General features: G+C 35.6%; 1 protein-coding gene across 1 annotated transcript; it reads left to right on the top strand.

Moving 5' to 3' along the window:
* Window positions 1-234: 234 nt before the first annotated feature.
* LOC109861989 (adenylate cyclase type 10-like) lies at window positions 235-1,825 on the top strand (the record flags this gene model as incomplete). Its single annotated transcript, XM_020441869.1, has 5 exons — window positions 235-349; window positions 505-657; window positions 741-1,016; window positions 1,166-1,289; window positions 1,671-1,825. Coding segments are annotated over exons 1-5 (742 nt in total), but the record flags the coding sequence as incomplete, so codon positions are not given.
* Between the last annotated feature and the right edge of the window lie 12,242 nt (window positions 1,826-14,067).

Below are 14,067 nucleotides of genomic sequence, written 5' to 3'. Positions count from 1 at the left end.
CCTTTCGAAGAAAAGGAACAACTTAAAAATTTAAGATTTCTAAATCCACAAACATTACGGAAATTTGAATCCTCCTCTACGGATTTTCAAAATTTTAAGTTGGCAACGCTGCTCCCACTACCTCGATGCTATCGGTGCTAGCCGGTTAGAGTTTGCAACACTGCTTTCAATACGTATTTGTTTAAACAGTGTTTTGTTTATTTTAATTCTAGATGCTAGAATTAAAAGAATTATGTTAATAATTAACAATACAATTAATATTTAGAAAAGCATTAAGAAATATTATATCATAATACAAAAAACAGAACGATAGATATGTTACTAAACGTACAAAATTTACTAACAGAAGGTGAATTAAATAATAATATGTGTGTACATATTTTATGTGTAACATGGAATTTAACATGTTACTACTGATTTCGACATTATACAAAAACCAAAAAAATATATTAGTGTGTATTTTATCATAAATAACAAAATCTTTAAGACACGGTAAAAATGCAGGTAATCGATCACCAATCTATAATACGTCTTCGATTCGAGTAGAAGAGCATACAAAAATATTTGCGTCTATGTGTCCTGATGAAATTCTCGATCATTTTGACGATTACGAAACTAGAGAATATCACACTACATTAATGCTTGGTGACGTGTCAGGTTAGATCATTCAACCATTTATTTATTTTCTTATTTTTTATGATTGTACAATTGAATTGTTACGTAATTTTAATTACATCCAGGCTTCACAGATCTCACGGAAAAGTACACAAAAATAGGTTTAGGAGGTCCATCAAAATTATCGGAAATTCTAAATAGTTATATCGGATTAATGGTGCAGGAGATTCTATCGCATAACGGCGATGTTTTAAAATTTTCCGGTGACGCGTTTATCGTAATGTGGAAACGTCAAGAAGGAATGCTCATGCGTGACATAGCAATAGAAGCGATACAGACTGCTTGTATTATACAGAAACATTTTGGAACATATGACACTGAAGTTGGAGTAACGCTCAAAGGTTTAAATCCGTTAAAGTGTTGAATTGTTAATTATTTATAAAAAATGTGAAATAAGATTTTGCGTATATTTATATTGTAAAAATAAATGATAAAATATGTAAAGAAACCATAATTTTTTAAAATATTTTAATCACATATTTTTTTACAGTAAAACTTGCAATTGCTTCCGGAAAAACGTATTTTACATCTATTGGTGATTCAAAAACGATGTCTTATTATGTCATCACTGGAAAACCTGTATGGGATGTGAAGTTTCTCCAAGGCTTATGTCGGTATTAACATGTCATATATTAACAATATATAACATGTACACACACACACACACACACACACACACACACACACACACGTACACGCACACGCACACACGCACGCGCACGCACGCGCGCACGCACGCACACGCAGACACACACACACACAGTGTTAAATATCTTTGTAATTTTCTATACAAAAAAATTATGTAATTATCAGTATTTTCATTTCTTTCTTAACTTATAAATCAAACAAATGAATAACTAAAAAATAAAAAAAGATCTCTTATTATTTTTTAATATAATTAATTTTTTGCTTTCTCATTAAGTTCAATAATAATAGTCAAAAAAAAATATATATATATGTATATATATTTAATTGTTATGATACCTTATGTGTAGAGGTGGTGACATTCTTGTGGCACCCAGTAGCTGGCAATGGGCAAATCCCAACGAATACATTCACGAAAAATTGCCAGACGGTACACATACTTTGATCATAGCTTGTTTATCAACGTGGTATGGCAGAACGTATGACATCTACAATCATGAAATAAGTACGTACTATAATACTACTTTTCTATAGCACGAAAAATTGCTGAAACATCGCAGGACTATTGTTTTTGAAATTCACATATTCCTGAAAAGTTACAACAATATAGATATGGATATCCATTTTTCAAATATATTGCAAACTTGTGTAAATATCTTTACTTCATATTGCAAATATTCAATATAAAATATAATAAAAGTATCATGCAATTGACATCTGAAAAAAAGGCAAGAGATATTACTTTTTTATAAATTACCAAAAAATAAAACACAATATACATAATGTGTGCAATATTATGTAATAGTATATAATATTACACACATTATGTACATTGTTTAATGACTCTTTACTTCTAAAGAAAAAAATAATAATCTTATACATCTCAGAAAAAAAATATATTTAGTATTTAAAGTGATCGTGAAAATTTGACATCTGACTCATAACCAGAATTGATTGCTACATGGTTTTTGATTGCTACAATACAAATTGATTGCTACACACAAAAAATCATAAGATAAATAATTTCTGGTTTAGTTTTATTACAATTAGTTTTATTAAAATTATACGTTCTTCTAGATTAAGTATGCTTATTTATAAAACATTACTTATAATACTTCTTTATTGGTGAATAATAATAATTAAAAACGTTTTTCTTCCTCTCTTCTAATAATCTAGTTTGTAACTGTATTGATGTCAATCTGACTAAACTGTATAGACATCATTTTGAGCATTTGTTACGATAAAGTTTTCATTGATAATTCCCTTGTCGTAGTTATTTCACTAATTATTTCTTTTATAATTTGTCTAAATTTTTTAGACTCAAGGTCACGTGAAAGTTATAGTATTGCAGATCGTTGAATTTGTCTTGACCTTGCCAATCATATCACGCGGATAAAAATATATACTTTCTGATAAAAAAAATGACACTGACATTGAAATCCTAAAAAATATGACCTCGAAAGAACTTTTTTGGTCATTACTGCATTTGTCTCTTCGAACTAAATAATGATCCTTTTCAGCACCCTTCTATCATAAAAAATAAGCGAGATATTTAGGATGCTCAAGTTAGGTGGGACACCCTGTATTTTCTTTATATTTGAGATGCGACTAAAGGCACGTGCGTAGTGTCAAACATGTCAAATTCTAGCGCGGCGCAGAATAACACAAGGCGTAGCCAAGCGCTCGCCAATCAACGTGAGCGCGAGCAGCTTTTAGCTGCGCTACACGCTAGACCAACTGCGAGGCGCCCAGTTGCGCGGTGGCAACCAATTACAAATAAACAACATCTGTTTTTATCGAAAAATCGATGAGGATTCGCGGAATTTGCACTTTTCTAGAAAGTTCTCTAAAAACCGCAATTCATGCTGACAGTTAAAATTTGACGAGATGGAACTTTCCAGGGGAGCTGTGCTACAAATTCCGATGATTGCAGCCGTTACACCACATTTGGCTGAAAGTCTTGGAAAGTGATCGTGTCACTTTTTTTCTCTGAAACTTTCTAGCATCGATAGCTAGCCGATCTAAGTGTCTTCAGTCGTTTGCTAAGAGACTCCAAAACTACGCTAAATCAAGAAGCATGATAGTCTCTCGCTGCAAGTATACGCGCAAATGAAGAGTGCGCGCGCTGCGTGAGGTCCGTGCCACATTTAAGTGCTTTATTTGCAAGTAGGATTGTTTAAACAAGACCACGAAGTAAGAGTAAAGACCGAAGCACAGACTTTTGCATAACGCATAACGCATAAAACATAAGAAAATTAACCAATCTAGCTTTTCGTTTTTATCCCTATTTCTTGTTCTAGAAAGCTTTGATTGGTTAATTCTCTTATGTCTTATGCGTTATGCATTATGCAAAAGTTTGCAAAAGCTTCGACCTTAAGGAGAACGAACTTCGTGTTAAAAAGTGATCCCGATTCTGACGCCTAATTGAGAGAGAATCCGCCAAAGAAAATCGTTTCTTACAGGTGGACGCCATTTGCAACTTGTAACCTTACCTGTCAGCTTGTAGCATATCAGGTAAGAATACACACGAAGTAAGAGTAAGGAGATCGAACTTCATAGCGCGCGAATGGAGAAAGTGGTCCCGATTCTGACGCCTAATTGAGAGAGAATCCGCCAAAGAAAATCGTTTCTTACAGGTGGACGCCATTTGCAACTTGTAACCTTACCTGTCAGCTTGTAGCATATCAGGTAAGAATACACACGAAGTAAGAGTAAGGAGATCGAACTTGATAGCATGCAAATAGAAAAAGCGGATCTCTAATTAGGGATCACAATCAGGATTACTTTTGTATCACAGAGTTTCGATCTCCTTACTCTTCGATCTCTTACTTCGTGATGAGCCGGTGTTTTTTGTTTACAGATCAGAAATATGGCATGCTGAATACGTGAATGCGAGATTAAAGGAGGGAAACATGTTTTTAGAAAAAGAAGCCTTTTTACATTTAGAACAGTGAGTATGCAATTACTAAGTATTAGTAGAGGATTATTCTTGAAATAAAAAGATAAATCCTCTCCTTGGGGCTTTTTCTGGAAACATGTTTCTCTCTTTTTGTCTCGCATCCACATATCCAGCATGCCATATTACTGATCTGTAAACAAAAAACACTGGCTCATATGGCTCATCACGAAGTAAGAGTAAGGAGATCGAACTTGATAGCGCGCGAATGGAAAGAGTGGTCCCGATTTTTACGGTTCATTGGGAGGGAATCCGCTTAAGGAAATATTTTTTTACAGTTGGACGCCATTTGAAACATAACTTGACCCACGAAGTAAGAGTAAGAAGATCGAACTTCTCGTGACATATACAAAAGTGGTCCCAATTGTAACGGTTCATTGGGACTTGGGAGAGAATCCGCAGCTATGGCATGTTGAATTCGAGAATGTGAGACCAAAGGAAGGGTTTCCAGAAAAAGAAGTTTATTTATACCTAGGACGGTGAGTTGCGATTAGTAGAAATAGTAGTAAAGCATTATTTCTAAAATAAAACGATGCATCCTTGAGGAAACTTTATTACACGGAAAGTATGGTGAGTATATACTTATATATACAGGGTATCCCACAACTCACAACTTTAAAGTAAATGACGTATTCCTGAGATCATTTTGAGACGAAACTTCAAATGCCATATTGTCGAGACTACAATACTTTTTGAATTATAAGCGTTTAAAAGTGACCTATCTGGTGGTTTGTTTTTTGCGCGCTCAGGTACGGCGCATTGTACATAACAGTGTTCTTGTTTCGATATACTTAATATTTTGATAATTATGCAAGTTTTCTCAAAAAATGTTTTTTATTGGATTATAGTTACATAAACATAATATTAATGCATTAAGTGTATGTAATGCGTATGTAAATGTAAACAGTTTCATCAAATTCTTGTAGAATTTTAATCACGTGTTTGACGAGCTGTCAAAGTTATAGTATGAAACTAGCGTATGCTGTATTGATTTTTTTGGTTTGTAGTAAAGTTGCTGCAATCAATAAATTTCAATATACTCGAGAAATTAATAACATTTCTATTTATTACATTTATTTAATTTTATACAATAGAAAATATTTTTTTAATTAATAACAAACACACAAGTCTTAAACATTAATATTAAATCAAATAATAATAAGTATGTACACATTTTAATTGTAAATAAAATAACAGTAACCACTATTTTAATAGAATAACATTATTATTAAGACTTGTTCGTTATTAATTGAAAAAATATTTTTTATATTGTATAAAATTAAATAAATGTAATAAATAGAAATGTTATTAATTTCTCGAGTATATTGAAATTTATTGATTGCAGCAACTTTACTACAAACCAAAAAAATCAATACAGCATACGCTAGTTTCATACTATAACTTTGACAGCTCGTCAAACACGTGATTAAAATTCTACAAGAATTTGATGAAACTGTTTACATTTACATACGCATTACATACACTTAATGCATTAATATTATGTTTATGTAACTATAATCCAATAAAAAACATTTTTTGAAAACTTGCATAATTATCAAAATATTAAGTATATCGAAACAAGAACACTGTTATGTACAATGCGCCGTACCTGAGCGCGCGAAAAACAGACCACCAGATAGGTCACTTTTAAATGCTTATAATTCAAAAAGTATTGTAGTCTCGACAATATGGCATTAGAAATTTCGTCTCAAAATGATCTCAGGAATACGTCATTTAATTTAAAGTCGTGAGTTGTGGGACACTCTGTATATATAAGTATATACTCACCATACTTTCCGTGTAATGAAGTTTCCTCAAGGATGCATCGTTTTATTTTAGAAATAATCCTCTACTACTATCTCTACTAATCGCAACTCATCGTCCTAGGTGTAAATAAAGTTCTTTTTATAAATGTATGCATAACTACGCTGCAATCGTATATGTAACAAGATAGGTTACATATACTAAACGTGTACATGTGTTGTGTACACTGAACTATAATATGGAACGCGCCTTGCCATTGTGCGAGCGTCCGCAATAGAGAGCATCACAACTAGGATCTCTGTTTTTGTCTCGTCGTCACTGATTGGTTGAATTTATACGAGTACAGTCTAAGACAAAAGAACAACGAAAAGTAAAGAATGACTGCGTTCAGCAGAAATCAGCGCTTACGAGTGCAATCCAAGACAAAAGAACAACGAGAAGTAAAGAATGACTGCGTATTAGCAATTACTGAGCGCTGATTTCTGCTAAATGCAGTCATTCCTTACTTTTCGTTGGTTTTTTGTCTTCGACTGTACTCGTATAAATTTCAACCAATCAGCGACGACGAAACAAAGACAGAGATCCTAGTTGTGATGCTCTCTATCGCGGACAGCTCGAACAATGGAAGGCGCGTTCCATATTATAGTTCAGTGGTTGTTGTGTACATGCATAGTTTTGCAAATGACGTCCAACCGTAAAAAACTATTCTTTTGAGCGGATTCTCTCCCAATGAACTGTAAAAATCGGAACTTTTGTATCACGGAGGTTGATCTCCTTACTCTTACTTCGTGGCGGTAGCATAGAGAGGATACGCACACAGTTTCATGTCGTGTACGTGTACGCTCGAGCTGCGGACGCAATCAAACAGTAGAAAGAGACAGAGAAATGACTTTCTGTCTCGCTCTCGCTCAGGCAAGTGTGCGATACGATGTTCATCTCTCAAAAATGTCATAAGTGGCGTAAGAAATGTCCGAGTTCCCCGGCTCGCTCTCTGACTTTTCTTTATTATTGTAGCATTTTCTTTATATGTATGTGTACACAGCGCGTCAGGAATTCGAAAAGTAGACGTGGGATTAGAGGGCAAGCGGGCCGCGTACGATTCGTACGGCGCTTGTTGGCGAGCAAGCGCCTCGTATAAATTGCTTGTCGCTTGTCGTATAAATTGCTTATACACTATAGATACGTAAAATATATCATTTATTAAATATAAATATAATAGGAATATCGATTTAAACTAAAAAAATGTGTCTTGTGTTAGTTCAATTTTAGTTTTTATTTTTGCTAAAAAGTTTTACAAGTATTGTAGTACATTTTTATATATATATCTATAAAAACATTTATTTAAAAAAACGTACATATTGGCCAAGAATGATAAATGTATTATTTTATTTGTACGCATGTTTTGTACATATAAATTTTATGTAAAAAGCGCGTCAGGAATTTGAAGAGTAGGCGCGGAAATCGGAGGGCAAGCGGGCCGTACGATTCGTACGGCGCTTGTTAGCGAGCAACCGCCCCGCTTGCTCCGATCCCGCGCTTCTTCGAATTCCTGACGCGCTGTGTGCATAAAATTTATATGTACAAAACATGCGTACAAATAAAATAATAAATTTATCACTCTTAGCCAATATGTATGTTTTTTTAAATAAATGTTTTTATAGAAATATATATAAAAATGTACTACAATACTTGTAATACTTTTTAGCAAAAATAAAAACTAAAATTGAAATAACACAAGACACATTCTTTTAATTTAAATCGATATTTCTATTATATTTATATTTAATAAATGATATATTTTACGTATCTTAGTGTACACAGCGCCTCATTGAATCGCGGAATAGGCGCGGGATCGGAGGGCAAGCGGGGCGGTTGCTCGCCAACAAGCGCCGTACGAATCGTACGGCCTGCTTGCCCTTCGATCCCTGCGCCTATTCCGCGATTCAGTGACGTGCTGTGTACAAGCAATTTATACGATGTACATATTGTTGCTCGACGGAAACCGCGAGAAGGTGGTAATTTCTTCCGTCATGAAGAAAATGTTAACAATTGCTATTAAGTACTAAAAAATATACTTAGGACAACACAATCTTTTTGCAATTGTAATGCAATATATATATTACATACATCGATATTCTAATATTAACACTTTTAGAAACAATTGTTACTACTTCCTGTTAGTTGGTAGAAAAAGAAAGTATTATTTAAAATATTAGGTGAGGTGTGTAAACGCTTTATTAAATGTGTTACGTCCTGAGCCTATGGTTACGGTCGGGCATTAGTGGTAGTACGCAACAGACGCACTGACATATTCAAGCAAACGTGAAGTCTATCCCGGCACACTGACACAAAGAAGGAAGTCAGGAATGCGCGGGTCGAACGAGACAGTTCTGCAACGCAGACAGGCCAACGGGGTTACCCGATTTTTCTCTGTCTAACGTATTCTCACTCGTCGGTTCCTTTTTAGGTCTAAGACGCAAGTCTCAATTACCAAGGATGGAACCACGCGATTTAACAAGGAAACGGGTTGTTAATTGAGTGTGGTTTACTAGTAGTAGTTTGTTAGTTAGACAAGGTCCATAAGGGTTGAATTAATCAAAGCCGGATTTGTTACGAAGTATTATCATAATTGTTTATTTAAGTAGATTGTTAAAACAATAATAATAACTGAAGGAAAACATAAGTAGACTCCGCATGAATTTGCTTTAAATTGGCACGTACAGTTCAGGTGCGACGATTCGTGTTCTATAACGATTATTATTAAAGAAATCTCCGCGTATTGTTACAAGCGGCGGAATGTTTTGTTGTAGTGACATCGAGATTATTGAGCTGGATTGAAGTTAATAGAGAATCTTAAGTCCGGAGTGCGTTTACGAGAAATCATTTCTTTAGAAAATATACTGACGTTAACTACGGGTCGCCGGTCGGATCCGTCTCCGCAAGAAATCGTAAAATAAGAAGGGTCTATTGTTCGGAAGATTCTATTTTAACATAGCTGTTCTTTTGACTATGAGTAGCAAATCAAGATAATCAATTAAAAGTAGATCACTATTATTGAATTATTGATTAAATAAATGTTCATGATTGTTATTACGGTACTCGGAATCATTACATTACGTTGTGTATCAAGAATTAGAATTGGTTGTAAGAATTGATGATCTTGACTGCTGCTCGGTGATTGGTCGTAGTTTTTTTGCTTGGATTCGTGCTGCTCGCGGATGATCGCAAGGGGAGTCGGCGGCACTCTCAGCAAGTTCGACGAATGAGAAGTTTGCGAAGTTTCTTTGATTCAAACTGACTGACCGATTGATTGTTAATCACTGACTCTATCGCGATAATTTATTTTCTGAAGATCAAACTTTGTTGGAAAACTGCGTACTGGTTAATGAATGCTTGATCGAGCATCCAGGGCTTTTATACCTGCGAGTTGATTTCTCCTTCTTCATCGTCTTTTCTCGAAATTTCGATCTCTCGTTTGTTGACCGCCGGGGCAAAGACCTTTTCCTCTTTTGTTCAATTCTCCGGATCGATAGGATCATCGTTTGTTTAGATCTCGCTTATCGGTACGTGCCCTATCTTGTTTATGTCTGCGAGTCGCAACTCTAGCCCTTTGATTTTCCATTTTCTTTCCAAAGTTGCGAGATGCCACTGCGTCATGCCCAAAATTTCCGAGCGCGTAGCTTGCGTACAGAGAATCTTTGTTCATCACATTCCCTTCTGAGAGGCGATAACCTTTGCTCATCGATACCGGTTAGATTTTGTTTATAATATGACGTCCGGCTAGGTTTGTTTATAATATGACACCCGGTTCGGACTTGTCTATCTTATCTCGGCTGGCTCTTGTTTCTCTTTCCAGGAAATCGTTACAAGGATTATTTCTTTGAATTATCGTTAGACTTAATAATTATATTCCGTTGCAAAATAAAAGAGTTTGTGGTGTCCAGGACGTAACAAATATAATTGCAACTCTCACTGCATATACGTTTTCTTTTCTATCAACTAACAGTAGGAAGTATTACCAAATGTTTTTAAGAGTGTTAATATTAGAATATCGATGTATAGAATATTAAAACAAAATATCTTTTCAAAAAAAGGTAAAAAAGGCGCCACTTACACGCGCAACTCGTATCTCTAGAGAAAAAGTAATACAGTAGTGATACTAGGCCGGTACTAATTCAGGAGCTCCAAGGGGGGTGCGGGGGATGACATCACAGGGGAGTGACGTCACACAATATAGCGGCAGGCCCCGATGACAGTATGGCAATGCGACAATATGGCGACTCTAAGGTATGTACTTTTTATATAATATATAATGGATAGAATTGTGCATATACTTGGCGCGAGGCACTACCGTGCCTCGTGATATGTAGTGCATTACAATTGCAAAAAGGTTGTATTTTCCTAAATATATTTTTTATTACTTAAGAGAGTATTGGATACCGATTATAGAAACCTGTAAATCAGCGTTTTAGAAACCTAAATTTTTCTAATTTCTAATTTTGTGTACTGCATCACATGAAAAATGCTTCTACTGAAGCAAATAAATATAAAAAACTGCAGTGCTTTTGAAAATAGGTATATAATGCTCTTTTTTCACTTACAAAGATAGAATATAATAATTTTTACTGTCATCACGAGAATCGCTTTTTCTCGTCAACTATACATTCCAATCATAATTTGAGTGTTTCATTGGATTCTTTTTTGTTGTACTTATTGCTACAATTCAGTTTAAATACGTACATAAGCTTACAGATAATTTTATATAGATGAATATATGGTAAAGTTATAGAAGGAAACGGTATAAGAAAAAATTTATGCTGAATTTCGATATTCCAAAGAACAGCAAACTCTTAGCACAATTTACTTATTTCTGTAGAAGCATTTTGGATTTGATGCAGTAAATACGGCACAAAACGAAATATTAAAACGTCGCTTTACAGGTGTTTATAGTCGGTATCCAGTATTCTCTTCATGACGAAGAAACCACCACCTTCTCGCGGTTTCCCTTGAGCAACAATATGCACGTTGTATAAATTGCTTGTACACTATAGATAGGTAAAATATATCATTTATTAAGTATAAATGTTGAATATGAGGTTTAACATGTCTTATGCGCATAAGCATTTGCGCATGCTACACGCGTCTATGGGTATGTCTGACAAATCTATGTTCCGTCTTGGGACATGCTGTAACACGCGAAGTTCGCCTTGTGTAGACCACCAAGCACGTAGAGTGCTTATGTTTCTTTTATTTTCTTTCTCTTACCTCATTTTTCTGCTGTATGTCAGTCAGTACAGTTCGTTTCCTGCCTATGTATTAACTGTTCTTACCTGTTCTCTTTTTAATAAACTTGTTATAAACCCGGACATCTCGTAGGCAAGTAGAAAGAGTAAAACTGGTAAGGAAAACAATGGTGTTGCCCTTTCCGATTTGGCTGAATTTTATATATTGTTACGTCCGCGGAGGCGAGACGGTACTATCGGCCACTGAGATTTACGCGCGTGTTCGCGGCGAAGAAGCGCGGTCTCTCTCTGTCAAAACACTTTATTACCACTCAAAATACAAACGATATTAGAATACAAATTGTATCAGGACAAATTGTCGAAGCGCGACGTGACAGCTCTCCGTTGCAATTCTTCTTAAACAAACTTGCGAGTCGCCCGGCAACAAACAGTCGCGCCGAGAGCGCGCCGTTCACGCGGCTCCCGCGACACATACGCAGTGACCGCCGCGTAACATTGCAACGGGTGGAGCGACGCGGCGAGGAGCGACGCAGCGAAGGCCATGGTTCTCGCCACTAGTCTGAGAGAGGAGGCACGTTCAATTTTAGTAGAGTTAGAGGAAAGCTTCAATTTTCGGGGTTAGAGCACACATCGGAGTCATATTCGGAAGGTTGGGGAGAAATTAGGGAAGCGTAGAGAGAATTTCTGGAAAAGGGAAATTCAAGTTTTGCCGACTACCCCTTCTACGGGCCCCGCTGCTGGGCGAATTGCTCGTCATCTCTTTTGAAGGTAATTAGGTTTGATTCCAGTCAATTGGACTGCTTCTCTGCCTTGTGTAACGTTTTCTAGGTTCTCATTTGTTTTGGTCCTTGGTCCAAGGTTTTTGTTTTTTTAGGTTTTTAGGTTTTCTAGGTTTTCTATTGGTAATTTCTATTGGTTCTTCGAAAAAAAAAATTCTTATGGTTCTAGGGTGGTGTAGAAATCTGTTTGCGTTGTCGTGAAGTTGCAGTAGTGGTGAAGCGCAGTTGCTGCGGTGTTTTGGGAAGGGAGATATTCGCGCGTTAATGCCGAATGACGCGGCGGTCACCGCGTATGGGTCGCGGGAGCCGCATGAACGGCGCGCGCTCGGCGCGACTGTTTGTTGCCGGGCGACTCGCGAGTTTGTTTAAGAAGAATTGCAACGGAGAGCTGTCACGTCGCGCTTCGACAATTCGTCTTGATACAATTTGTATTCTGATATTGTTTGTATTTTGAGTGGTAATAAAGTGTTTTGAGAAAGAAACCGCGCTTTTTCTTCGCCGCGAACGCGCGCATGAATCTCAGTGACTGGCGATAGTGCCGGCTTGCCTCCGCGGGCGTAACATCTTCCCAAAATGTTACGCCCGCGGAGGTGAAATATACAACATATTGTAGGTTAACCCTCCCACTACATTGTCGTAAAATAATAAGGCGCACCTCTCAAGCATTTGCGAGAAAAACGCATTTAAAGATTTTTGTGCGCTTAATATACTCTTAAGTGTGAACAGTTTGGCAGCTAAGCAGCGTGGCTTAGTGGGTAAGGCGTTCAACTACCACTCTGCGTTATGCTGGTTCAAATCTCATTTTTTCGAAAATTTCTTTTTTTACATTTGCATTATAGCGTATTATGGGAGCGTGTTATATGTATTGTTTAATATTTCATCTAAAAAATTAATGTTTTTATTATAAAATTAATAATATTTAAAAATTATGTCATGTATTTATTTACATTGCGTTACATATTGTGGAAGTTAAATTTAGACTAGAATTTAATGTGTTATGCAATAAAAAAAGGTTGATGTGATATGTAATAAAAAGTTTATAAAGTATAAATAAAGAAGAAAACAAATTCAAATGCAATATAAAAACATATAACTCTTTTATTATATTTTAAAGAAAAATTACTCGTCTAGATTATTTTTCAACAAATTACATATTTTAGGATAATAATTCTAATAAAAACACGTAAAACATATATTAATCCGCAATGAGCACATTCAACTGAAATTTATTTGCTATGCAATTATCATTCTTGCTGCAACGAGTTCCGATTACCTAGAATATCCCTTCTTGATAAGGATATCTGTATTATGAAATCATATACACACGTTATCGGAGAACTAGGTTTGTTTATATGAGATTTGTTTGTGAGATTGAAGCTTTTGACGGTTTGAAGACGGTTTGATTTATTTGCAGTCAAATAAAAGCTAACGTTTGGAGCATATCGTGTTTAGTGCAGTGACAAAAATGAGCCAAGAGCCAAGTACTAATGTTGAATAAAATATTTCGAGCTCGGAGTCAAGCTCGGAATCTATGAGCCTACAGATAGATGAGGAATCAATAACGAGAGACAATTTAACAAACGCTCTCATTTATTGTAAGAGTTTGATGGAAACAGAAAATCTAATATCTGACACACCGCCAAAAGAAATCTCGGCCGCTTTTATTGCTATGGGCGAGGAAATTTTTAAAAACATAATGTGTATACTGCAAGATCACAAAATAATTATTGATAAAGATTTAATACTTTAGGAAGAGATAGATGCTACAAATGCAGACGAATACACAGAAGTACGTTTTGAATTGTTGCTACTTTTAAAACTTTGTATTTTTTGAAGTAGTAAAGTTATAAAAATTATCTTCTTCTTCTTTACTATTATGGCTCCTACCCCTTCGCAAGAGAGGCATATGCTACACAGTTTGTCCGGAAAGTTCCCGGACTACGTGAATTAAAAATCGAAAATGAAAGATATGGTTTATTAAACAAGTTTACACTTCAAGGTAGTC

This window comes from Pseudomyrmex gracilis, unplaced genomic scaffold (genome assembly GCF_002006095.1).
Source record: "Pseudomyrmex gracilis isolate BER0280 unplaced genomic scaffold, ASM200609v1 scaffold_1235, whole genome shotgun sequence".
NCBI lineage: Eukaryota > Metazoa > Arthropoda > Insecta > Hymenoptera > Formicidae > Pseudomyrmex > Pseudomyrmex gracilis.
The sequence above is the reverse complement of the archived record's forward strand: the minus strand, read 5'-3'. Positions and strand labels throughout refer to the sequence as shown.